The sequence below is a fragment of the Epinephelus fuscoguttatus genome, linkage group LG11 (genome assembly GCF_011397635.1).
Source record: "Epinephelus fuscoguttatus linkage group LG11, E.fuscoguttatus.final_Chr_v1".
NCBI classification, from domain to species: domain Eukaryota; kingdom Metazoa; phylum Chordata; class Actinopteri; order Perciformes; family Serranidae; genus Epinephelus; species Epinephelus fuscoguttatus.
The window spans coordinates 1,737,973-1,765,140 of record NC_064762.1 but is presented as its reverse complement, the minus strand read 5'-3'; the positions used below and the strand labels follow the sequence as shown (position 1 = coordinate 1,765,140).

Genomic DNA, 27,168 nt, shown 5'->3' with positions numbered 1-27,168 from the left:
GTATGAAGAGTGGCTGTTTTTAATAGAGACATCGTTTAGCACCCTAAGGGATTGGGGCCATGAAAAGGGGTTGTTTTTTACCGAGACATTGCTGCATTTCCTGCTGGGGTAGTGCCACAAAAAGCAGCTGATTTTTACTGAGACAACACTTAGTATCCTAGGAAAATAGTGCCATGAAAAGCGATTGTTTTTTTGCCAGGACACTGCTGTATTTTCTGCAGGAATAGTGCCTCAAAAAGCGGTTGTTTTTACCGAGACATCTCTTCACACGCTGAGGGTTTGGGGCCACAAAAAGCAGTTGTTTCAAACTGAGACGTTGCTGCATATCCTGCCAGGTTAAAGCCACAGAAAGCGGTTGTTTTTGACAGAGAAACATTTCCTGCAGGGGTTGTGTCCCCAAAACTCGGTATTTTAAGCCAGAACATGATCTCTTCCTTACCACAACCAAACGGTTTTTGTGCCTAACCTGAACCACACATTAACCACAGCGTTGTTGAAAGTTTCAGTGTATGTGCTACATGGTAATGTACAAGTGCAACATCATCCATGGTTTGCAGAAATATACAATGCCAATATTTTTATAGGTTTTCAACAATACAAGGTGTGTGACTTACCTTTAACATTTAAACAAGGAAGAAAACATTCAAAACAATCGTTAAATATCTGTATATCATTTATTCATTTCTTTATAAACTTGTATTTGCGATGGTAAAAATGCAGTCGTCTCGACCAGTGTTTTATTTTAGACAAACTGTGAGCTGTGAGGGGATCGATGTGTGAACGCAGGTCTGGAATCATTTCTTATCGTCTCGTCCTTTTTTGACTTCATGCAGACGTATTGGCAGATCAGCTCTAACAACAAGCACACACTGTGGAACTGAACAAATGGACTTAAGAGAAAAAAAAACTGAATGTGGCAAAATCAGAAGTTTCTAATTTGGTTTTGATAAATACTGCACGGCCTAACCATGGCTTCATTTCTCAGATTCAGGTCCATCTGAGCTGAGAAGTGTAGGCAGAGCTCCAAGTTGGACTTTTGGTGAGGGGGTGGATATTCTCACAACAGCTGAGGTTGTGTTACAAAACACACACACACACGCACACACATGAAATCTTCATCCTCTTCCTCTAACGTAGAAACAGTGTAGAGTTTGAGGTGCTGCTTTTTTTAAGGCTGCTCCAATTTCTGCCTCAGCTGACACAAAGCTTAATAAACTAAAAAAAAGGCGGATGAGAGGAACTGTAGAGAGACAAAACACTAGAATGAAATCAAAGCCTGATGATGGAAAGATATCGCACAAACATATAGAACATCTTCAAAAACTGTTCTCTGCTTTCTGTCACTGGACTGTATACATCACACACATCTGTTTTTCTGACGCTTTCTCTTCAGATTAAAGTTTAAAAAGCTTGTGCACTCTGCTCTCGCTGTGCATGGGGAGTGACAGAAATGTCTGTATGAATTTTAAAACAGGATCTGCATCAGGGATGAGGATTCGGTGACAGCTTAGTGACTCTGACTTGAGCAGCTTCGCGTTCTTTGTCTTGTTGGAAATGTAACAAACAACCAGTGTGCTCAAACTTACATATCTATCCAGAACTAGGGGTGATACCAAAATATCTACAGATACTGAAGATCAATTCCAGCCTCGATGGGATCGATACCAAAGTAAAGGATCAGTTGTATTTCAGGAGTAAAACATGTTCCGTTTCTTGAACACATCCAGTGCACGTACGCTCCTTCACTGCTGTTGTCGTATTGTGTGCACTCAAACAACAGCACACTGCGACTAGTTTAAATCAACATGCAACTGTAGTGATGGCTGAACAAATAAAAAAGAACAAGAAAGAGAACTTGGAGCTGCAACAGAAAAGAAGGCAGGAGGAGGGAGATGCCTCAACATCCAGACCCCCAAAACAGAGACAGAGTTCGCTGGTAGAGTCGTTTCACAGAGGCTCAAGTAAAGAATATCCAGGTATACAGGAGTGAAATTAATATTTAGTCAAATAGGATCCTCAGCATAGGTTAATTTGACATTTTTAAACTGTAATTGGTCATTTTTAGCTGTTACTTTAGCAGATTGAGACATGCTTTAATGATCAAATGTATCCATATCAGTTTGGGAACTATAATCGGATATACTGGCACTACGGGGGGAGATGATGAGACAATGGAGGCTGCTGCTGCTGCCCAGACTGGAGTCAGCACCATCAGAGAAATGCCATGATGTTGCTCCAGGGACATGAGCACGCCTCAGCGAGTTAAACACCCAGAGGCAGAGGTGAACCGGAATCAGAGCGGTCCGTTCAACTTCTGCCTGGGTAGCAGGAGCTAACACAGCAGCAGCGGCTAACATCTGACACCGAGCCGTTAAACGGTCCCAACAAACTCACACTGACACCGAAACAGCTTGATTTGGTTGTTAAACCTGTTAGGTAAGGTTAGCTGTGTGATGCTAACAGTTAGCCCTGTCACTGTGTGTGTGTGTGTGTGTGTGTGTGTGTGTGTGTGTGTGTGTGTGTGCAGGGCAGGAGGACTCGAAGCATCCCTGGCGTGGAGCTCAAACTCCAGCAGCAGTAGTGCCAAGATAGAGAGGGGAAAGGAGGCGCTGGGCGAAGCAAAACTTTGCACGCAGCTCTACAATGAAATGAGATTTTACACATTGAAAAAAGTCAAAAACAAACAAACAAACAAAAAAAAGTCATGCTCGGCCCCCACCACCCCTACTTATTAGCTAACAGTAGCGGCAGCAGCGCACTGGTTCCCTTGACAAAGAGCCTACAGGATTTCTCCATTGGATTTTGGATTATTGCAGTAAATAAGTTTGATTCTATCAATGTTTTTGTTCAGCAAAATAATCTCGCCAAACGAACACTACTCTTGTGATTTTTTTAAGCCTAAATGCAGTCACCAGAAGAAAAAAGCTAATGCTAGCAACTGACTTTTTAAAGACACGTAAAGGCTTCAAAATGTACAATAAGGGGTATTTACTGAGAGTTTGTTACGCTGTAGAACAAAATATGAAGGTCTCATAAGCTTGTGTGAACCACAGACCTTGTTTCAGGCATCTAACCAAAACCGGGAGTGCTAAAATGCTAATTCCCTTCTGGGTTTTAGGACTCATTCCTGCACCACTCTATGGTCAGTTCAAACGAGGGTCGGCTATCCGTATCTAGCATCCCTAGTATTTGTGATTCTGACCCTACATTACTTGGTGTTGGATCAAAAGCAGATTTAGTGGCATCACCCACCCCTATCCAGAACAGCTTTCTGTGGATTCAAGGAACAGCTTTCTTGTTCTCACACTGATGACACGACATGGCTTAGGTAGATTTAAGCACTGTTACCAATGTTTAATGAATCTTTCTCAGTGTATTGCAGTTATGAGAAAAGATATTGACCTGACATTTCCCCTGAACAAATAACTAATTAATGCAAAAATGTATGGAAAATTTGTTCACTCAAGAATCTGAAAAAAGTGCCTAAAATGTACGTCTGAAAATGATGAAAGAAAACGTGCAAACACATGACTCTCTTCCGACCGGGGGCAGCTAATAAAATTATTTGAAGTCATTTTTTTTCCTGTCTGCTTTTTTCCTCTAAATACTGCACTAAATCAGGGTGGAAGCAGTTCCACTGAGTGTGATTTTCTCAAAAAGGGAGAGTGAGAAGAAACTAACGTACATATTAGAATCCAACTATGTTGACTATGTTGATTAGTCAAGTCCAAAAATGCATTTGATCTGGCAAACACAAGGCTGTTTCCACTGTGAGGACACGGGTGCTTCTGGCAGTATCCTGAGTCACAGACTAGCAAGTCCCAAGTCTGTGTTATCCTCTTAACGCTCGGCTCTGTACCACTGTCCATAAACGCCCCCACTGTCTCTCTTCAGCACAGGACCAGCATGTTTTAAATGGAGAAAGGGAGGTGTGAGACTGCACAGTTCAGCAGCCATCTTAGTCTTCTTTTAGCATGTGGAGCCGGAGAGGTGCTCAAACTAGCAGGTATTCAGCTGGTAAGCACCGGCCGCTCCCCGGGGGCGGGCTGGCAGAGCCTCGTCTGTCTTTTACTGCCCTCACTGCGTCTGGCTTCCTCTCACTGCTGCTCCTCTTCCTCCTGGGCTGGATCCTGGGCTTGTGTCTCTCCCTGACCCTGGGGCTCGGCCGGGGCTTGTGACTGTTCCTGAGGTGGTCTAGGAGGGGGCGCAGGGGCCGGAGCCGGGGCCGGGGCCGGGGCTGGGACAGGTGGGCGAGGGGGAACTATGATCTGGTGTTGGCGCTGCCTGTAGGCGATGACTGTGCCTAACAGCAGGGCGATGACGGTCATGAGGTAGAGGTCCCACTCCGGGCCCAGGAGCTGGTCCAGGTCCACCTGAGAAATCAGCTCTTTTAACTGACAGGAGCCAAACAGGGAGAGAGGATGGAAGACAAAGACACACATGATTCATTACAGCCCTGTGATGCTTTTAACTTTGTTGAATTACAACTCTGAGTTTCTATCTCAAAGCCAAATTGTCACCACTCCAGCTCGAGCATTAAAGACGTAGTACTCACATTAAGATCCTGCAGGTACTGCAGAGTGTAAATCAGGCCCAGCTTGCACAGGGCCAAGAAAACCGGGACCTGGGCATCAGGGCTGGCTTCAGCGGCCATGTCGTAGAAACGCTTGGCTAAATGGATGTCCTGCAGAACCACATAGAACAAATCTGAATCCAGATCAGTCCAGCGACCATTAACCATACTCTGCATTTAAAAATCAATGTGACTAAGTGGACTTGAGTCAAAGGTTAAGAGCAAGCTGATGTTTAATGCACTTTTGCCACTAAAATTATATGCAGGTTTTTAAATGCGGGAAAACCCACTAAAAAAAGGCTGTAGACTCCTTTCCACTGCCTGGAGACCAGAGCTGTGGAGCTCTGTCGTAGATGATTACACCTCCTGTGGTAGTGTGTACTTGTGTGTCACATTAGGCGTCACAAATGGACCAGAAAACAGGTTAGTAAACAGCAGAAAGCAGCATGACGGCCAGTGAAAATGTCACAGTGGTTACTTCTTTTAAAATATATCTCATACTAATTAACTCTCAGGTTCAACCTTGGTGCGGATCAATTTGAAACAAAGTCTGAGTGCTGCTTGGATGGAGACGGACGGAGTGCAGATTGTAACCTTTCCCATCAAATACAGAAGCCAGATGTTAGTGGGTTTTTGTCCTTACATGTGACTGTGCTCACCTGTTTGATTCCCAGACCCTTCTCATGCATGTAACCCAGGTTAAACATGGCCTGGGCACTGTGCTGCTGCTCTGAAGCCAGTCTGTAGTGGATGACCGCCGTCTCATAGTCCACATCTGTCCCGTAGCCGTAGAAGTGGTAGTCCCCTAGTTTTATCCTTGCCACAGTGTAACCTGCGGGTGAGAATTATACGCATCAACTTTTAATGTAAGCAGAAGGTTTTAGCAGCTTAATTCAACCACTTTTACTTCTGTAACCAATCACAGACGGATTCCTGCTTTAAAGAAAAATGCCAAAATAAAAACACGTCTAGAAAATATGTCACACTGATGAGGGGAGAGGGACAGTGTGTGATGGACTGACCTTGTGCTGCAGCTCTCGTCCAGTGGAGTAAAGCACGAGGGTAGGTCTCATTCTCACTGAAGATTTTTGCTCCTTCTGTTTGTTACAACACAAACACAAAACAACATTCAAAGGTTAGCATGTTGCTTACGAAGTTGGTGGTTTGTCAGTTCTTTGGGGAAATGTGCCTAACAAAAGACACAAGACTTTTTCTCCAAATTTGTTTCATTAGATCAGTTTTGCTATTGTTTACCAAGAACTGAAGAGACTTATGCTGATTGTGACGCTAACCCTGTGTCTAGACCGCAAACATGTTGTTAGCGTCAGGCTGACGTTAAGGCAGCATTCACTTAACACAGAAACAACGGTCTACACTGGCTCTGTCTTATTCAGGCATTTCAAAGTGTCGAGCAGCAAAGGAGCAACCTCATTGTCTCTGCAGTTTTCCTCCATGAAGTGAGGATCTCATACTAATGTCTCCGCCTCATAATCCTAAAGGCTTTGATAAAGTCAGAGAGAGAGAGGATGAAAAAAAACCATGACAGAAAACTTTCTATATCACTTTTCAAAATGCTTTACGCATTAAGATGAGGATTACACAACAGACTCAGTAGAAAGGAAGAAATAAAGGAGAGAAGATGCGTCAGAATGAATCAAATCAAGGACCAAGGTCAGATAATAGGAAAAGATAAAAGTTTAATCAGGGATCAACCTCAAGCGTAAATAAACACGTCAGAAAGACGCAGCTGAAATGCAAATGCATAGATTAAAATGAGAGCATACCTGTTGCATGAAACACGTAAGCAACAAACAATGGGCAAGAACCCCCCCCCCCCAAAATGTTTCCTGCCATTTAAATAACATTCTTTTCACTTTAAAACACTTTCTTTCCTTCCTATCACGACCGTAACGTGATAGGAAGTGTTTCTTACTCTGATCCAGAATGAAGGCCACGTTGCTCTGAGCCACCTCGTAGCCCTGCTCAGCCAGCAGCAGATACTGGACCAGCGCAGCATCTGTCTCGCCCTCCTTAAAGCTGCCGTAGGCCGTCATGAGACGCTCTGACCAGCGGCCACGTTCACACACGTTCTTGAAAAGCTGCAGCAAAGACACAGACGCACAGTTTGACACACGTAAGAACTGGGTCTATGGAACAGTGGCGTACACGGATGTGATAAAGAGAATGGAGCAGCAGCTTCAGGGTGTCTCACCTCCACAGCAGTGTGGCAGGAGCGCATCACACCAGTACCAGTAGCGTGCATCTGGGCCAAGTTGTAGAAGGCCAGGATGTGACCTGCCTGCGAGGCCAGGTTGAAGAATTTAAGCGCCTGCTTGTAATCACGCTTCACACCAATGCCATCTGAGGAGCGACAGGAAGAAGAGAGACAAAAACTGTGAATCAAATACAGGAGAAAAGATGTGTTCAAGTCGAAGGAAATGAGAGTGTGTGAAGAAAAAAGAGGAAGAGAGATTCAGGGCTGGTGAAAGGCAAATCAAATCTTCAGATGCAGTTACAACATTTACCAGACAGACAACAAGGCAAGAGGAGAAACTATGACAGGAGGAGGCCGTGACACACTGTGTACCACAAGCACACACCACGCACATACAGAGACACACACTCAGCCCTAAACACTCACTGTAATACATGGTGCCCAGCTGGAGTTGTCCGTCCACCCAGCCCTGCTCTGCTGCCTTCTGGAAGTATTTCAGTGCCAGCTCATAGTTCTGAAGACACAAAACACATCTTCAAACGGCTGCTCTGATTCCAGCATGAGGGAGACGCTCTATCAGCCTCGTACACCAAACGACTGTCCTGGGAATTTTAATTTTGCCTTACTCCTAATTTCACATTATCTATATTCCCTCTGCCAAAAACTGAATCTGCCAGACAGGCACAGAGTAGGCTGCAAAATAAAAATGGGTCTGAGAGTAGACATGCATTTTAAAAAGGAGTGCAGTGTGTGGAGGTGTCTTACCACAGGGACACCTCTTCCATATAGATAGGCCATGCCAAGGCCGCTCTGTCCCACTGGGTTACCCTGGGTTTAGAAGAAAAGCAGTGAGTCAATAAAACAGACTGCAACCAAAGTATTTTGCTCTACAAAGGCTAGCTGTAGTAATAATGTTCGTCAACAGTAAATTACGACTGAAATTAAACCTTCAGGTATTTGTTTTATCTTGTGACAAAATTCCCCGAAATTCGTTCTGCTCTGAAGAAAATAGGGTGCAAAACCTGCAGGAACTACAAAACCTAAAGCAAAGCACAGTTAGTGTAGTTACTGCTCTCAGCCTTGGCTTCCAGGATATTTGTGTTCTTTCAGGTCAAGAAAATTGCAGTGTCACAGCCGATGGTAGACGTAAGAATGCAGATGATGCCAACAACAAAATAAATGAACTTGACAGTGACTTTAGCAAGATCACTGACGATATGATGATAATAATAATAATAATAACTTTATTTATATAGCACCTTCTAAAAACAAAAGTTTACAAAGTGCTTTGACAAACAAAGCAAACGCAGGATATCTGTAGCAACAGAGAGTCAAAACAGTGAGGTTAAGCAAAACACAGACAGATTGATAAAGACAGAATGTTAAGAGATAAGAACAATAAAGGCAATTAAACTATTATTTCTAAATACTAGAAACAAATGAATAGAAGGCTAAAAAGACAACACTGCATAATGACAATAGAATAACAAAGAATAAACAATTAAAAGGAATAGAATAAAATAAATAAAAAGAAGAATAAACAAAAAGAATAAATAAAAAGACGACATCACATAAAGGCAAGTCTATAAAAATGGGTTTTAAGAAGAGATTTTAAAGATGTTACTGATTCTGCAAGCCTTATCTCCTCAGGCAGGTCGTTTCAAAGTCGAAGGGCCCTGGTGGAAAAAGCGCGGTTGCCTTTAGATTTAAGTCTCGACTTTGGAACGGCCAGGAGGGCCCTGCCCGAGGATCTAAGGCTGCGTACTGGCTCATATGGGGTCAACATTTCTGCTATGTAACTTGGGGCCAGACCCAGACAGGCTTTAAAAGTGATCAGTAAAATCTTAAAATCAATTCTAAAACGCACAGGGAGCCAATGGAGGGAAGCCAGGATTGGGGTGATGTGATGCCATCTGTTAAAACCAGTCAGAAGCCTAGCTGCTGCGTTCTGGACCAGTTGGAGGCGGGAGAGTGATTTATGGTTCATGCCAGAGAGGAGTGAGTTACAGTAATAGAGTCTGGAGAAGGTGAATGCGTGGATTATTTTTTCTAAGTCAGAATGTGGGAGCATGGGTTTGATTTTGGAGATAGTTCTTAACTGATGGAAGCAGGACTGGACAGCTTTATTGATATGAGGTTGGAAGTTGAGGTCTGGATCGAATATTACTCCTAAGTTTCTGGCTGCAGATTTGACATTAACAGACAGGGGACCAAGGCTATTTTCAGTGGGACTGGTGGAGTTTAGGGGAGTGAATGGTATGATTTCGGATTTGGAGTTATTGAGTTGAAGAACGTTTTGGGCCATTCAACAGTTGATATCATTGAGACAATCTAACACAGCAGCTAGGCTTCTTGGGTCATCCGGTCTCAGCGGGAGGTATATCTGTGTGTCGTCCGCATAGCAATGGAAAGACACGTTGTGGCCGCAGATGATCTGACCGAGCGGAAGCATATAAATAGAAAATAAAATTGGACCTAAAATTGAACCTTGCGGTACACCACAGGTAATCTGAGTTTTCGAGGAAGTGTAATTACCTACGGTGACCGCAAAATGTTTCAGATAATACGTCATGATGATGATGATGATGATGATGATGACATCAAGTCATCATCATTTCAGTCCAGTCAACCCTAATAAAGTCAATATTACCACAAAATAATACTTCAGGGTTACTTTAAAAAAAAAAAAAATCCATGAATACTAGGGCTGCCCCCTGATAGTGGACCAAACATTAGTCGACAAGAATTCATTGGTCACTCAGCTGCAGAAAAACAAACCAAAAAAAAGGGGAATCTATCAGGAGCTGCACCTTGTCAAAATAAATCCAAACCTATATGACTGGAGCATGTGTGACTTTACTTTGAAAGGACAGACACAGGAAGTGTCCTCGTCAGGTTAATCTCCAGGGCTGGTACCTGCGGTTATTCCACAGGCTAGTTAATAACATGTCGGGCAGGAAATCCAAAGTGTGGGATCATTTTGAGAAGGTGAAGGACGAACCCAAGATGATATGTAAACTCATCTTCATTGGTCGACTACAAACATGACGTATCATGTGAAACATGGAAGTAGCTACATGCCCATTAGCCCACAGCGTCATTAACAGGCGGCTCGCTCAGTGTGTGACGTGCACTTGGAGATAAAATATAGGCCTATATTAATGAAGGTTCATTAGTACGGTTTGTATTTCTCTGTAATGTAGCACAGTGTTAACAATGTTACTGATACTATTCTTTCTCACACCTTCAACTCAAACCACCAAAATATATCATTTCATCATTACAGCAATATCAGAAACATGCAGGAGACTAGTCCACTGATGGACCCTGATGAGGACTGTTGGTCGACTAGGAAAATTCTTAGTCTACAGCTTCATTCTTACCAAGTCAGAGGCTTTCTTAAAGTACTGCAGGGCTGTCTCGTTGTTCTGAGGAAGATACTCGCTGCCTTCTGAGTACATCTGAAGGATAGAAGGATTGACAAATCAAAAACCTGATGCACTGTCTTAATCAATGCACTGCACCGCCCCCTGTTAAAACAGCAATGCCAAAAGAATCATTGGCTTTTATTTATTTTGGAATTAATTTAGACCATCTCTCTGCTCTCCAACTCACTGCTTCTCCCAAGTTCTCACACAGTATGGGCGACATATTTATAATGTTTACAAACAGAGCTGTGAAACAGATGGGTGAAAATATCACATTCAAATATATACTACTAATTAGATTGTTTTAAGTAGGGGGCAATGTTCAGAAAACTTATCAGTGTAAACAGAAAGAACTGTAATAAAACTATCTTAGTACAGTGTTTAACATCTTTCCCACCAAATAACAGAGAGACAAAAGGAATGACAGTCGTGTCACCCACCTTGCCGAGGAAAGCCATAGCGTGTGTGTTCCCCGCATTTGCAGCCTGGGTGAAGTAGTCATACGCCCTCTGTTGGATGAGAAGCATCAGGAACATATTTAAGAGTGTAAACTACAATCACAAGAACACAGTACTTAGAATTAATCTTTGAAATAAAAGGTCACCTGATGATTCTGTTCTACTCCACGTCCTCCATGCAGGTGGAGCTGACCTAACCCCACCTATCAGGGGAAACAAAGAACATAGTTAACTTCAGTGACACATGATAAGTATTATAAATATGCAGATTACATGTCAGATTGATACTTTATACATTTGGTATATGACTCAGATAGATGTACTGTATGGCAACGAGGCCTGTCACGATAACTACTTTTGTTGTTTCAGAAAAGCAGTGACAAACAATTTTATTTTCATTTTGAGACCATTTCATGCCACTGATATGATGATAGTAGCATCATAATTAAAGCACAATCTTTCAGAGAGCAAAGGCCTTTTAATTCTTAAGAATATCCAGACATTGAAATTAGAATATGAAAAAAATATGTGACATATTTTTTAAGTAGTTAACACCTGTTAATATAAATATAAGAATGTCTATATAAAAGTAAGGTGCCTTTATAAGGGGAGCCTAAAATGACTCAGTTTGAGACCATACCGTATCAAATAACGGACGGGACTATCATGATGTCACCTACTGGTTTGTGGACTGCTGTTTTGAAACCTTGAGTGCAGCATTTTGGCTTACACCATCTTGGTTTTTATCAAAAAGCCAAAAGAGACCATATTTGGATGACAGGGTGGATTTGACACATAAACAGTGGCGACGCCTTGTAGACAGCCTGCCTCAAGTGGACCCCCCTCAGATGTAGGCCATTTTACATGTAACAATTTCAGTTGAGACAAACAAATTTTGCAGTCAAAAGTGTGTCCTAGAACATGTGTATTTACCTCCATCAGCGTATCTAAGTATGTCTGAAAGTTCCCAAATTCTCATTTACATATATATTGCGACCGGTGTCTCATCATGTACGTGCGCCATCTTGAAAATACAGGTACGTACAGGGACATACTTGAGAAATACGGAATCGCCTTTCGCGTTTTCACTTGTCAGTTTCTGGTTTCCGCCTGCAGGTAGAGTGACGAAAAGCAGCAGCAAGCAGGCTAGTCACAAGTGCCAGTGCATTTGAAAAAAGGCAAAAAAGCAACGTGACCGGCGATTTCAAAAAACGAGGGTCAACATCGCGGTAGCCTTTCCCAGGTGGAGAGAGCAGCTGAACGAGAATCACAGTTAACAGCGGCTAACAGCTGTTAGCGACGCAGTGTTGCGAGGAGAGGGATGAGGTGTGTGAGGTTTAGCCACTTGTCAGTTGTCAAAAGACAAGACGTGATTGGTTTGTTTGGATTTACACCCGCCCCAACAGTCCTACGTTGTAAACACAGCCAGCATGGTGAGGAGGGGGTTTGTCAACTGGCGTTGCGTTTGTCTGTGTAGCAGCACTCTGTCAAACAGTGAGGTGCTAGAGTGCGCTATCTGTTTGAATGCAATATATGATTTCAACGTTAGATGGGAGAAATTCCTACACAGTGCCCGTTTAAGCCTTAATAAAATGTAAACCGGTGAGTTACGACAATTCCAACTTCATGAATGTTGAAATTACCTGTAGAGACCAAAACCATTTCTTGTACCGGCTGTAAACATGATTATTTCTACTGTAAAGGTGGGCATTTTAACATGGGGGTTATGTCAGCTGACTGGCCTTTGGAGACAGCCTCAAGTGGCCGTTCAAGGAACTGCACTTTTTGGCACTTGGCATCTTTTTTCAGCCCCAGAGTTTGAGACTTGATACAATATTTGGCAAAACCAAAACCAAGTGATGCCTCTTATGATTAATAGACAAGCTTAGCAAAGCTTCAGGAACACTGCAGTTACCCCTCTCTAGCTATGCTAACATTACCTGTGGTGTTCCCCAAGGATCGATTCTTGGCCCTTTACTTTTCTCACTCTATATGCTACCACTAGGTCAGGTTACTCGCAATTTCAATATCTCTTTCCATTTTTATGCTGATGATTCTCAAATATACCTATCTATAAATCCATCAGACCTCACCTCAGTTAACATACTCACAGCCTGTCTCACAGACACTAAAGCCTGGATGTCCAGCAACTTCCTTATGTTGAACAACGATAAGACTGAAGTGATGGCATTTGGACCTAAACCGCAGAGATTCTGTAACCCAGATTTTATTTTCATTAGGATTACAGTGCACTCATGAGGCTAGGAATTTAGGGGTAATCTTTCTGATCTGAGTTTTTCTAAACATTTTAGCAATATCACTAAATCAGTCATCAGTCAGGATTATCACCAAAATTAGATCCTTTCTTTCATTCAGTAATGCTCAAACCCTAATCCATGCTTTTGTTTCTAGCCACTTAGATTATTGCAACTCTTTATTTACCGGACTGCCACTGAAATCCATCAACCGCCTTCAACTTATTCAAAACACTGCAGCTAGAGTTCTTACAAAAACCCGACGGTATGAGCACATCTCCCCTATTCTGGCCTCATTGCACTGGTTACCGGTGGTGTTCAGAATTGATTTTAAAATTTTATTGTTTGTTTTTAAGTCCCTGAACGGCTTCGCCCCATCTTACATTTCTGATCTCCTTAGCCCTTACACCCTCCCTCACACTCTCAGGTCTGCTGACCAGCTGTTACTTTTGGTCCCCAGATCCAGACTTGTGACTGAAGTGACTGTTTATTTTTGATCGTGTAATACTGGGGTGAATTGTGTATTTTGTTTTTAAGTTTGTGAAGCACTTTGTAAACTTGTTTGTTTTGTTTTTTTTAAAGTTCTATATAAATAAAGTTTATTATTATTATTATTGTTCTTGGAGGGTAAAACTACAATGACTTTTTTGGCTTGTTGCTAGGGGCCGGCAAGCTAACGACAACCAGGACCGTATGTCTTCAGCTCCAAACATGCAGCTGAAGGCTACCAGGAAGCTACACTCTATTGTCTTTTAAGTGTTGTTTTATTTTTCTTCTGACTCGCGCAAGTAGGTGGAGTGAAGAGAACGCAAAGGGTTAATCGCTGCGCCCAAGACTTGTGAAGGTGGGAAACCCCTGACATCATGGTGGCTCAAATGTTGGTGAAATTCTTATGTAAACACTCCCGCATGTAAACACAAGGGCAATACTGAGGACAAAAAAGTGGTTGTCACAGCCATGCCTGTTTATCATATGATAAGTCAATAGCATAATTATCATGACAGGCCGAATGGGAAGGTGAAATCACTTCATAATATCAGTGCAGAAGTCGATGTATTAAACACAGAACACTCTTTTACCTGAGCCTGTACGTCTCCTTTCTCCGCCAAAAACTGATAGTACTGGATCAAGTCCTCCTCCAACATCCCGCTGGTAGATCCTGGATTTTCCACTTCATCCAGCAGCCTGATCCTCTGCACCGCTGAGCCCCCTGTCAGGGACACATCACTGGCCACTGCAAGCGGTGGTGGAGGGCAGAGTGGAACAAAAACAAGCAGAAGAGAAAGAATTGTGATAAGTTTATTTGCTCGAGAGGAACCAAAACATCACACCTGGATATTATGTTTTAAAAATGCAGTAAACGCTCACCCTGATTTGCCACGAGCCTGTAGTGTGTCAGCGCTGACTCACAGCTCTGAGGAACACCAACACCTCCCCAGTATCTGTACCCCTGATTAAACAAGAAGAGGAAATGTCATGTTTTTTGATGCAAAGGCGATAACATCTTTGTTGTTGTAATACTGACAGAAAAATCAACTCACCAGAATCATATGAGCGACCAAGTTTCCACCCAGTGCGCCGAAGGTGTAGTAAACCAAGGCCTGAGGAACACAGAGTGAATAATATGTGAACATTTATCAGAAAAAGAAACTGCATTAACATAGCATTATTATTTCACATGCTTTGGTCCAAAGTGCATTTACACTGACATGGTTTATACAGGCGCAACTAAATGAAATTCAATGACTTTTTCATGCATTTTTTCATTTCCAAGGACTTAACTTGAAGCAGCTGGTTCATTTTTAAATATATTTTTTCTAAGCATAAAAATGAGCAATGTCTCTATTTTCTTTTTTTCTAATTTGCATTTGAACAACATGAGAGCTACGGTGTTCATACTACTTCAATGCACCACTTTCTCGCACTCTGAAAAGTTTCATAGCGAGAGCGTGAACGTTATCACAGAATCTCACTACAACACATCTCCACCAGCGGTTTCCTGCTGCCTGCCCTTCACCTGCTGACTGCCTGCACATGGCGCAGGAGGAGAGGGAGAGACCCCGCTGCGCTTGCCTGATATCAGACAGAACTTTCAACTCCCTACAAAAGCACGAACAAAAGCAAATATCTTTGAAATAAAACTATCTTGCTGCTCCAACAAAAATGTTAAAGCTGGCAAATCTTACAATGCAGTGTGATCCCAGTGAATATATCTCTTGTATGCTTCACTCCTCAGTAGAGGCTTTGTATAAAGCCTGGGACCTTTAGTTATAGCACATTAGACATACACTGTCATCTTCCATATTACAGGAGAGCAGTCTTCCTGTACCCTTGCCAACCTTGTTAATTTGTTGCTGCCTCTGTGTGGATGAAGGAAGTAAGAAGGGTTGGTGATGCATGTCATGCCCACTTTTTTTCTCTTATTTTTAACTACCCATTTTATTTGTCATGTCATGTCCGAGCTGTTTTGTTCTGTGTTGCTTGTAAAAAAAAAAAAAATGTAATAAATATATGTTCTTAAAAAACAATTAAATAAAACTATCTGTAAGTAGCTCGAGGAAACCAAACCAGCTGGAATTTAAGTTTCAGGGAAGCTATGACATTTGAGCACCGTTGAAGACAGATGAAAACAAATCAGAGTGAAAAGCCGGCTCATTAAGTTAAGTCATATTAAGTTTAGCCAAGCCAACATCGGCCTGTAGGTCTAGCCAGGGTTTAAGTACAAAGAAAATACAGGACATCATAAAGGCAAAGAGAAAAGAAGAGAGAGGAGGAGAGTCACAGTCAGTGACACGTCATAATTAAAAAAGAAATAAAGCTCACCGATTTCTGATTCTGAGCAATTTAATTATAATGATATGATGAACAAAAGATTGGTCAAAATATAAGACAGGCTGTTAAAAAAGAGGCTATTTTAAAGGTATTCCAGTACTTAGGACCTTGCAGTAAACCCTGCAGTAAGACATAACTTAAAATAATATTTCAAATATATTCACTGATAATATTCTTAACCTGTTTACCGTATTATTTATTTTTTTATGTTTTTTATTTTATTGATTTTTTGATGTTGTTGTTGTTGTTGTTGTTGTTGTCTGGGTTTTTTGTCTACTTTTTTTAATTTGCCTATTTGTCACAATGGTGTCTTAGATTTTGAAAAAATAAATAAATAAATAAATACATAAAATGAATTAAAATAAAATAAAATAAAACAAAACAATATAAAATTAAATTAAAAAAAAAAATAAATAAATAAATAAGAGACACAACTTCAGTCATAAAGAATAAGAAAAAAAGTACCTTAGCCTGACTCGAGTTAACTCCAAGTCCTGCTGCGTACAGGAAGCCAAGAGCCTGTGTAAAAGTCAACAAAGCATAATGTTACATAACTGACTCTCTGAGCACAAATTATCCACTGTTTGATAAGACGTCAGGTCAAAACGTCTCTTCTTGGGTGACACATTAACATTTTGGATGGGATCTTTACCGTCTGTGCTTTAGGCGAGCCCTCTATGGCGAGCTTCTCAAACATTTCTCTGGCCTTGGTGATGTTCTGGTTCATGTAGTCTCCAAACAGCATGGCGTACGCCACCTTCTCCATGGCCTTCTGGTGGCCCTTCTCTGCTACCTTCTGCAGCTTTTCATATAATCTGAGAGAGTGGTTGGAGAAGCAGAGGTGGCTTGAGTGAAGTTAGACTGACATGGGCATGATAAAAGTAATGTGTACACAACAAACAGGTACTGATGTGACATATAAAGCAAATAAGGATGTGCTGAGCAGAGTCACGTGGTAAAATGCAAAAAATAAATTTACAGTCACATTGGATAACGTTGCTTCCTGTGTAAACAAGGAGCTTTAGGTCATGTGATGAGTGTTCATACACCGAAGGCTACATTAGTTCAGGGTACATTTTAATTTTGTGGCTTCTTTCTTGGCTTGTGTAACCTCAGTGGTCTTCCAACAGCCCTGATGTTTTAAACAAAAACAGAGGAAATATCTGCCATGGTCAGTGTGGTTGGATCAAGCTCATTTATTTTTTCCTTGAACAAAATGACAGCACTTTTGTCACTACAGCATTTGCAATAAACAAATCCAAATGCTTCTTAGAAAAAAACAGAGATGTCTTCAAGACAGAAAATTGAAAAGCAGGTTGATAAAACCAGTGGAATAAATCAGAGGGTCTAAACTCACTCTTTCTTCTGGGTCCTCCTGGTGGTGGCATTGAGCATGCGCAGCACAGTCTGATACTGCTCCTCAGCCTCCTCGGCCTGCAGCCTCTGCTGTGCCTGCTCCTCCGCTAAAAGAAGGAGAGAGGAAACCATGAGAACATGCAGATAAACCTTTGGCAGAAGAAAGGGCGAAAGCAACTCTGGAAATAAAACCATGATGTGCTCTCAGTGTGGTTTTCATCATCAGTTTCAGTAGCTGTTGAGCTTTTTCAAATGCTTTTTATTTGACGAGGAAATAATGATCGATAAACATAATCTATCTTTAATTTGGCTTCAGAATAACACACTGTGCCCTCTTTACACCTGGCAGTAAGACGCATCTTTACAGACTGTATCTAGTTATGTTTGAATCCTTTTACATTAACATCCGGTGTTTAAATGTGTCCTCAGTTTCCAAATTATGATCCGACTGGGATCCAATCAGAGCAGTCGTAGCCATCTCCAACATTTGCTTAGCCATCAATTCATAAATGACTTGGATGTGGTATGAAGTGCAACCCCTGCAGCCTCCGTGAGGGACTCTACTGGCACCGCCCCACCTGTCAACAACTTGTGCAATAAGAACGGAAAACATAAGTTCCAATTACACAAGTTGCACATTGTGATATTGTCTGCATTTTCAGAGACAATATTAGTGTAAAAACAAAAGTAGTATTTCAGAAAATCTTGCTGGTTCAGATATTTCTTTGTTATATACGTACGTCTGAGCCAATCAGCAAGATTGAGAAGGCAACAACGAGGTCAGTGAGGGTGAAACAGGCCTACTGATTATTAAGACAGTGATCCATAGGGAGACTGCATTACAGATGAGGGAGACGCTGCAGCAGTGTTAGCGTCAGATGAGAAAGAGACAGTCATGTGCGATCACGTACTCCCACCCATCTGTATGTACGCTTGTGTTTAACGTGGTCACAATGCGCTCCCGATAGTCTGGCTGATCAGATCACAGTCTGACCTTCATGCATTGAAGGTGCCTTTACACCTGTACTTTCATGTCACCAAGCACTATCCAACTGCAATATGATCACCCAAAACCCATTTTAATATGAGGTGTAAAGGGGGTCTACAGGTTGTTACTAGTTTGTCATATTTGCTTTGGGGAAGTCTTCTTCTGATGACAGCCAACATATTAAGTTAAAGACTTACTCTCACAGAAACCCCACTTCTTCTCCTGGTCATAGTCGTAGATTGTGGCGCACCACAGCCGTCCATCACCCCGTCCATCAGTGGTACAGTCGAAGTACTCCTTCCCCTGGAAGAGGAATGGGAAGATGCAGGGCTCTCCATGGGCCGTACCTCCATTCACCACAGGAACTGTATTTAAAGAAAACACATCATTATAGCACATAAAGTAAAAACAACTGGATACAGTGTCATTTCATGCAGAAACAAATGTCAGCACGTCTCTTGTGATTTTCTTTCTATTTCTTTTCTAACGTATTTAAAACTTTACATCAAACATACAAAGTCTGTTAATTTTACTAACTGTCACTAAATGCCTGTCTTCATACAAGCTCAATAACACAGCCACTCATGCAGGATGGCAGCAGGCAAATTACTAACAATCCCCAAGTAAAATGATGTAACTGACTGCAAGAGGAGCCACAGGTGCAAGGCGCTGTTAATTTCTCAGGGGGTTTAACCATTTATCCAGTCTGGTGCTGCCCTGAAACCACACGCTGCTTCGCTCAGAGTCAGCAGAACTGAAAACAGGTTCAGCGTGTCGAGAGTCATCAAAGCTCACGAAATAAAACAAGATAGTCTTCATTCTCAAGAACTGACTGCAGATAAGGCAAAAACATGAGGGCATTGAGGAATCAGTAAAACTAACAGATTATCACTGCTGCAGGCCAGAAACATCAAACACACATGCTTCCATCAGAGCTGAGAAGCTGTTGTAGATTCAGACAACAGGTTGTGCAAATGCACCAATAAAATGACACCTTGATGAGAATCTTAACATCTTTACCTCAGTGACTCATAAGGAGCTAAACTCTGAAGATTTTGGACATCAAATAATTAAAATAAGTTCAGAGCAGACAGCTGAATCTCTGAAACTGCATGCCTCAACCTCAAGTCTCACTTCATTACAAGGTTATAAACAGATGCCCGGCGGCTCACCAACCCTGCCATGCTGTCTAAAGCCATGCAGGAGCTTAAATGCGGTGTCCTAGAGTTCCATCATGTTTTCCATTTCAAAATTTCATACTTTTCCAGTCTCCAATTTCTTCTCGGTAGATTTTTCAGACCATGTTTGACATCCGAGTACAAACAGCTAGATTTTTGTTACGTAAATAAATTATTTTAAAATCCAACCATTAACGTGCATGTTGAATCATGAGTAAGTATGTGATTATGTTGCCAAATAACTGCCAGAAGATTGGAGCTAGTAGGGCCGACCTGAATGCTTCAACTGTTGCCTTGTGAATCGACATTACAGTCCCAAATAGCCCGTGGATTAAGAAATAATAACCAAACATAATTCATTATGCATCAATATCAGTTATTAGTTATTCAGACAAGGACATTTAAACTTAGTGACAGGCCCAGTTTTGTGACTGACAGATATGGTAACATGATGTCAAAAAATCCTTCTAGCACGTACAGTAGATTGATATTATTAGATTGGAAGCAAACGCACACTCCTGCGCATTCTGCCCTCATGAAGAATGTGATGCACCACCTACATTTGGAAAAGATGAAATTCTCCTTAAGAGGGTGTGGAAACAAATTCTACCAGATCTGGCAACCCTTTATAGACCACTTTAAGAAAGCTGCACCGACTTCTTCCCCTGACTAGCCTCGTGTAAATATCAAAAAACACAGTCAACCTGACATCCTTCTAAAAAAAAACAACAACAACAAAAAAAAAAAGTTGAGTGCTAGATATGCCAAAGGAAACTGGTATATAACAAATCTACACCTAGCTAGTATCAGCTCAGCCATCTTGTAAAGTATTAATATTTCTAGCTATCATGGTGAATGTAACTACGACCTTCTTGCTAAAGTGTCTAACTGTCACATCATTTTAGACGCATCAGCTAAAAACTGATGTTTCAAAAAGTGTCCTCTTGTCTCTCATCCCCCCTCCAAGCTTCAGTTAATCCTAAATATTTCTCAAGGAAGCTTCGATGCCCCAAAGCTGGTCTTCAGGACAGCCCTTGTAGCTGCGTACTGCAGCTCATAACAATCAATTAACTCCAAACCCAGACAAGTTCAGTGCACAGCATTTTGTTCAAGCTACTCTACTAAAACAGGGAAATGTTATTCAGAGTTTGTCATTTTAAATTAAACAACTGTATACCTTCTACCCCTACAGCAACAGAAGGGATGTTCATGTACAATTCACTAGAAAAGAGAACTTAAGTCCTTCAAAGAAAGTCGGACGACATTCCACCGTCGAACATCTCCATCCAAAAAGAAAGTGTTGTCACCAGTGCTCTCTGTCCTCATATGATGTTTCCTTAACATACTGAATGAGTAATAATATTGTGTCTCCACCCCCATATCTTCAGACTCTTTTACAAATCAAAACCATAAATTAGTTGAAAAAAGTGAAATAATGTCATTTTCACGGCGTCTGTTCGGCCTTGTGTATTTGCTGTGTGCATGGACGACAGTAACGCAGCCATCACCTTACACAGAAACACCACTGCATAACTCATTAATGTTCAGATAACATTAATATTTGGTTATCTGTGATGCAAATCAAAGATATTGCCCAGTTTTCTTTCAGAGTAATTTGGTCGCAGATGCCTGGCTTTGGTTTGGTTATAAGGCATTTGGGGCAGAGCTGTTTTGCTGGCTGTGAGGTGTTGAGGCAGCTGTGCGTTCAGCTGCACGCCATACTTCTTGACTTGCTTTCAACAACATCCAACTGACCTGCACTCTCTTATACAGTGGTACTGGCAAACTCTGCTTGTATGATCAGTTTATTTTTAGAAATTCTGAATTTTTTCCCATACTAATCCAGAACTGGAAATGACTTAAATCAAACTCCATAGTTTTCCGTACTGCGCAGGGAGCCTGAACTTCTTATTTTAAGATGCTATAAACATTAAATCTTCACAGCTGAAATGCTTGGAGCTACAGTTTCCAGTGTAGTCTAATAGATATTCCACTATTCCATCCATTGCTGGCTTTAACTGGACAGGCAAACACTCTACTCAAAAGTCAGTCTGCCACCAGTGACAGTCAGTATGCCAGCTCGTGATCTCTGTCTCACACAGACATTTGGAGACACATACATATGCCAAGAAAACAAACCACAGCCAAGAAAAAGCAGCGCCTGTGTTCCATAGTTTAAACAGAGAAGCTCAAAACTCAGCTGTAACATACAGTAACACATGTTTAAGATTTGAGGTACCTGAGGGCATCATAACCAGTTCTTTGTTTCTGGCTGCACTGCATGAAGTATTTACAGCTCACTGTTCGAGCTTAAACTTTCATCCTTACCCTCTTTTGGTTTCTCCTCAACTGGAGAAGGCTGCTCAGGCAGGTCCTCCTTCTCCTCTCCCTCCAGTCCTTCACCAGGTAGCTTCTTCTCCTCCTCTGGCTGAGGGGCTTCATGACCAGAGGTCACAGAAGCACCAGCCACAATTTCTGACACCAGACGGACGTCTTCCTCTTCAGAGTCTGGGTCATGGTAAGACTGGAGACATAAACAAGAAGTTATGGTTGAGAAACAGATGAAAGAGGGGAAACTGCATTGCATATTATAACAGGCTGAATACAGTTGACCAAGACAAATGCTTCAGATGGCTGTGTTACAGAAAATTAGTGATATATAGATTTCTTTTAAACTTAACAGTGATTTCTCTCAAATGTCTTGCAATGCTGTTGTCTGCTCACATCTTCTTAAATGCACTGAAGAGGTGCAACAGAGCAGAAACATTTTCACTGCTCCGTGCCAATTTGGGTTTAAAACATTGTCATTTTCCTGATGCAATAAAGACGACAATTTGGAGGAGGCTTCTGGAAAACAGAAATCACAGTTACAGTTTTTTTGAGCCAGCACCTGGACAAGATAGATCTGTTTTTCTCACTGATAAACTGCAGTTTAACAGTGCCAAGTTACGATGACGATCAAGCACTTCCCCCTTTTTCTAAGGTGAACTACATTCAAAATATATTTGAGGTAATAGCTTGGTCATCATCTCATGTAGGCAAATGATAACACAGACTAAGGCTGTAAATTATGTTAGTTTCAACCCATAGAAGACACTAGGTAGCAGATAACCCATGCATTTATACCATCAGGCGTCTGCTTCCCATCATGTCTACATTTCCAACATAACTAATGTATTTTAACCTCAGGACTTGATGTGTTGACTTGAAAACAAATAGCAACTAGCTCATGACGTACCTTTAGCTCTGGTCCTTCGTTCCCGTGTTGCTCCTCGTCTGAAAAGTATTAATATGGCAGGAGTTAACACAGAGTAAACTTGAGATGGACAAAGCTGTTTGCTAAATATAAACAGCTGCCTGCAACAGTTGAAGAAACGCAGACACATATTAACCACCAGTTATATATCACACTCACCAGCTGTCGTTCCTTTGACGAAGACTATCAGCAGAATGGTCACTAAATAAAACGTCCTTGCCGTCTTTAAACACCTTTTAAACCCCATTGTTGTTGATGTTGACAAGCTAACAGTCTGCTAGCTGTAGCTGCTGCTATTTCTATCGCCACACATCCAGTTCCTGTTGAGTCACCCTGTTTGTAGCATAAATAAACTCACACACACCCAGCGGAACTAAAGTGTGTCGTCTCTGGGTGACAACTTGGTTAATTCTGGCTGCTGTAGCTGTCAAACAAGCTAACGAATGCCAATGCAAAGCGACGCTAGCAGCGTAGTAACAGTCTGAATGACGTTTAACGGTAGCTAGCTAACAAGCTAATGTTACTTAGTCACACAAAAAGACAAACCAAACAGCGTAAAATTTGCAAAAGACGTCAATCCTCGGCTGAATAATATGGTAGCCGAGTAGCTCTTCGTACTTCAAAAACATCCGAGTTTAACAGCGACACGCAACAGCTGTATCCTTTGATTTATATTAGCCAGACACTACTTAGCTGCCCATGTTAAGCCCCTACTATTGATCGACACTTCCTATTCTCGCTATTCGACCAATCACAGCGCGCCTAGTTTGACAGTAGCCAATGAGCAGGCGCCAAAGACGTGTCAGCGAATCAGCTGCGTACACAGTTATGTTTCTAGTTGATGGGTTTGTCCACGACATCAGAACACGTTATGAGGGAAATGATCATGCAGGAGGCTGCTGTGCACCACAGCCACGGTGAATACGAAATTTACAGCTATAAATAAATATATAAATATATAAACAAATAAAATTATACGGTAAATTAAATGTGCCATGCTGCTACCTTATATAACTTAATAATGATTTATTATGTCATATTTTATTTTATTATAACTTGCACTACTTTATATCCTTTATATCCTTATATTCTTATATTAACTTTCGCTTTTTGGCTCTTCGTGTTAGATTTAATTATTATTATTATTATTATTAGAATACATTGTTGGAGGGAGCGTGTGACCCATTTTTTTCAATGTTCTTATAATTTTTGTTCATTTGACAATAAAGAACTGTGAACCTTGAAATGCAAAAGAAATGCGTATTGTCAGGACAGCCAAGAATTATGCTGTTAATACTTTACCTGCACCACTGACAGTTATCTTCATGGTACTAAAACTTGGTCACTATGCAAACACTTGAAGAGTTTTGCATAAATGAAGAGCACCAGAATAGTGGGTTGTTGTTTGTTTGTTTTTTTGTGATCAAATTTGTATTATATTTTAAAGAAAGATATAGATAGGTATATGGACGTTACAAAAATAGAGCATAAAATATATATTCACATACATAGCTATACATATGCATATATACAGATACATATGAATAAACCACTGAAATAAAATAATAAAAAAAGTAAAATAAAGCAAGCATGGAGGAGGAGGTGTGATGGTGTGGGGGTGTTTTGCTGGTGACACTGTTGGGGATTTATTCAAAATTGAAGGCACACTGAACCAGCATGGCTACCACAGCATCCTGCAGCGACATGCCATCCCATCCGGTTTGCGTTTAGTTGGACGATCATTTATTTTTCAACAGGACAATGACCCCAAACACACCTCCAGGCTGTGTAAGGGCTATTTGACCAAGAAGGAGAGTGATGGAGTGCTGCGGCAGATGACCTGGCCTCCACAGTCACCGGACCTGAACCCAATGGAGATGGTTTGGGGTGAGCTGGACCGCAGAGTGAAGGCAAAGGGGCCAACAAGTGCTAAACACCTCTGGGAACTCCTTCAAGACTGTTGGAAAACCATTTCAGGTGACTACCTCTTGAAGCTCATGGAGAGAATGCCAAGAGTGTGCAAAGCAGTAATCAGAGCAAAGGGTGGCTATTTTGAAGAAACTAGAATATAAAACATGTTTTCAGTTATTTCACCTTTTTTTGTTAAGTACATAACTCCACATGTGTTCATTCATAGTTTTGATGCCTTCAGTGAGAATCTACAATGTAAATAGTCATGAAAATAAAGAAAACGCATTGAATGAGAAGGTGTGTCCAAACTTTTGGCCTGTACTGTATATATATATATATCTATATCTATATCTATATATCTATATCTATATCTATATATATATATATATATATATAAGTCATAGCAAAAGTCACAATCCCAAATATAACCCACCCACCCCTGGATCCAGAGCTCCATACCGCAGTCACATATTACACCTGAACCCCACAGAGGATAGTTCAAAGTGAATGCCAAACCTCTATTGCTGACTCTTTTGCTCCGTGGACTCTAGCTGTCGACAACTCCAAATAAACAACATCCAAATATGTTAAAACCCATGCTCGAAAAGAGAGTGAATGTGGAGGATTCCAACGTGTGGCAACTAGCTGTTTTGCAGCCATAAGTCCAGCCAACAGTGCTCTTCTCTTGTCCAGTTTCAAACCCAGCCTTGACAAATCATTCAGAAAGAGTGTAGCAGGCGAACAGGGCAATCTGATCTTAAACAACTTAGAGAGATTAAAGGCAACCATCTTCCAAAACTCAGCCACTGGGGTACACTCCCAAAACATGTGAAAATAACTGCCAATCACTTTGGAAGAGCAGAGAGTACACATAGGATCATTAACAGTGGGTTGTTGTTATACCATCAGGCTTGGAGCGTGTGCTCTGTCAAATGTAAAGATACTTATTTAAAACATGTTATTATTATTATTTTTTTTTTTACAGAAAATGTCTTCAGCACCGATTTTATGTTTCAGTGTAGTTATGTGGTGTCCTGGGGCTTCTGTTTTGCCTTTGTCTGATGTGAGTTCTCCGAAGCAAATCCCTCTGAACTTTGTTAATAAAATCTTAAATTGTGATACTACTGTTACCATATTAATACAAGCTGTAAGACGGCTTTATCAAGTGGCAACCAGTACATAGCATGGGTGGATTATGAGACAACAGGCTCCCCCTGAGTACAGACATGTGAAAGCCCCCAGCACGAGCAGTATGGAGATATTTTGTGGTTTCAATGATGTGTTTTTGGACGTTTGAATCTGGGGCGCCGTCAGCCTCCATTAGGTGGAGTTGTGTTGCTACCTCCTCTCCCCTTGGATCTCTGCAAGTGATGTGAGGACTCTAAAACTTCACCTGAGCCTCCCTCGGCATATGGGTGAGTAGATAATGGCTGAATTTTCAGTTTTGGGTGCACTATCCCTTTAAAGAGGAAAGTGGCTGAAAATGTCTACAAATGCTAAAGAGTTCCTAACTCCCTGAGCAGAGGATGAGATTAGCTGCCATATAACAGGGATGATAAATGATTGCTGTTGCCATTGATATCATTCTTTTATGTCTCCTCCTGGTAGGTACATGTTAATCATGTTAATCCAAGTGACATTTTGCAGGTGAAGGTCAGGGAGGGACTCTTGACTCTTTGGGCCTGTGAGTCTGTGCCTGGTAGGCTCATCCAGTAATCCATCCATAATACATGGGTTTGTGTAATGACAGCGTATATCCCCCTCCACAATAACTGTTCCTGCAGCACCTGCAGCACCTGTAACTCTTCATACTAACATAAATAACTATAGACGTGATAGCTGTGACTTGAACTCAAGACTGAAAAAAATATCTGTTATACAAAGCTAACAAAGGTACTGAAATGTGTGCGAGTAGAGCTACTAGTTTACTTACAGAACTGTTACTTGATAGAATACAAAAACAATCTATTAGTTGCATCAGATTAAGAATGAAAGACCTGGATCACATGACTCTATTTTTTAAAGCATTGCTTGACCTTTCTGAATCATCTCTTATATTATTCTGTTACCTAACAGTTTGAGCAGCTTCAGAATATTAGCTTCCCATTTAAATCTAAAAGAAGTGTGCGACCAGTCCTGGATATGACTGCAGTCAGGATCGACTCCACCACAGGGTGAGGTGACTATGCTCTGCTACATTTGGCGTCTGTCTATGACCCATAATAAGCCAGTGCACTCTGGCTCAGGCCCTGGCTCATAAGCCCCACTAAAACCATTAGCACTCTGACCATTTGACTGACTGGGACCATTAATCCTCGGGGGAAATTAGTTGAATGTGAAACTGTGCCTGGTCTGGGCTGTCAGCTAACTGATGGAGAGAGGGAACTTGCTGTGAGGAGGTCTGCATATTTGACACTGAACAATATTCATATGACACTCAGAAATAAGACCAAAAAAAAAGTGATTATTCCCATGTGCGCATTAAGTTATTTGCATACATAAGCACTCATACAAGCAGGTAATTAATAACTGCATGTTTATTTATTTACAGGCTGCTTTAGTGGTCATTTCAAAGGCAGTAAGAAGACAAAGACATCATTAACTTGGGGAAAAATAAAACATTCACAGTAAACACGATAATACAAGGCAGGGAGTGACTCAGATAAAAAATATTTTAAACAGTGACACATTGTTTGTAGTCTGCAGCTTTCCACAAGA

The 27,168-nt window shown here is 41.3% G+C and overlaps 1 protein-coding gene across 1 annotated transcript; it reads right to left on the bottom strand.

Annotated features, from left to right (window-relative positions):
- Window positions 1–655: 655 nt before the first annotated feature.
- sel1l (SEL1L adaptor subunit of ERAD E3 ubiquitin ligase) lies at window positions 656–23,258 on the bottom strand. The gene is made up of 21 exons (XM_049589280.1): window positions 22,699–23,258; window positions 22,522–22,559; window positions 21,612–21,807; window positions 18,303–18,470; window positions 17,119–17,224; window positions 16,414–16,576; window positions 16,227–16,280; window positions 14,471–14,530; window positions 14,298–14,379; window positions 14,009–14,163; window positions 10,821–10,877; window positions 10,657–10,725; window positions 10,172–10,249; window positions 7,554–7,616; window positions 7,215–7,302; window positions 6,786–6,934; window positions 6,507–6,672; window positions 5,596–5,670; window positions 5,233–5,405; window positions 4,556–4,684; window positions 656–4,394 (listed from the first exon to the last, which is right to left on the bottom strand). The coding sequence occupies exons 1-21, from the start codon at window positions 22,784–22,786 to the stop codon at window positions 4,098–4,100; spliced, it is 2,454 nt and encodes an 817-aa protein (XP_049445237.1). The 5' UTR covers window positions 22,787–23,258; the 3' UTR covers window positions 656–4,097.
- Window positions 23,259–27,168: the final 3,910 nt, after the last annotated feature.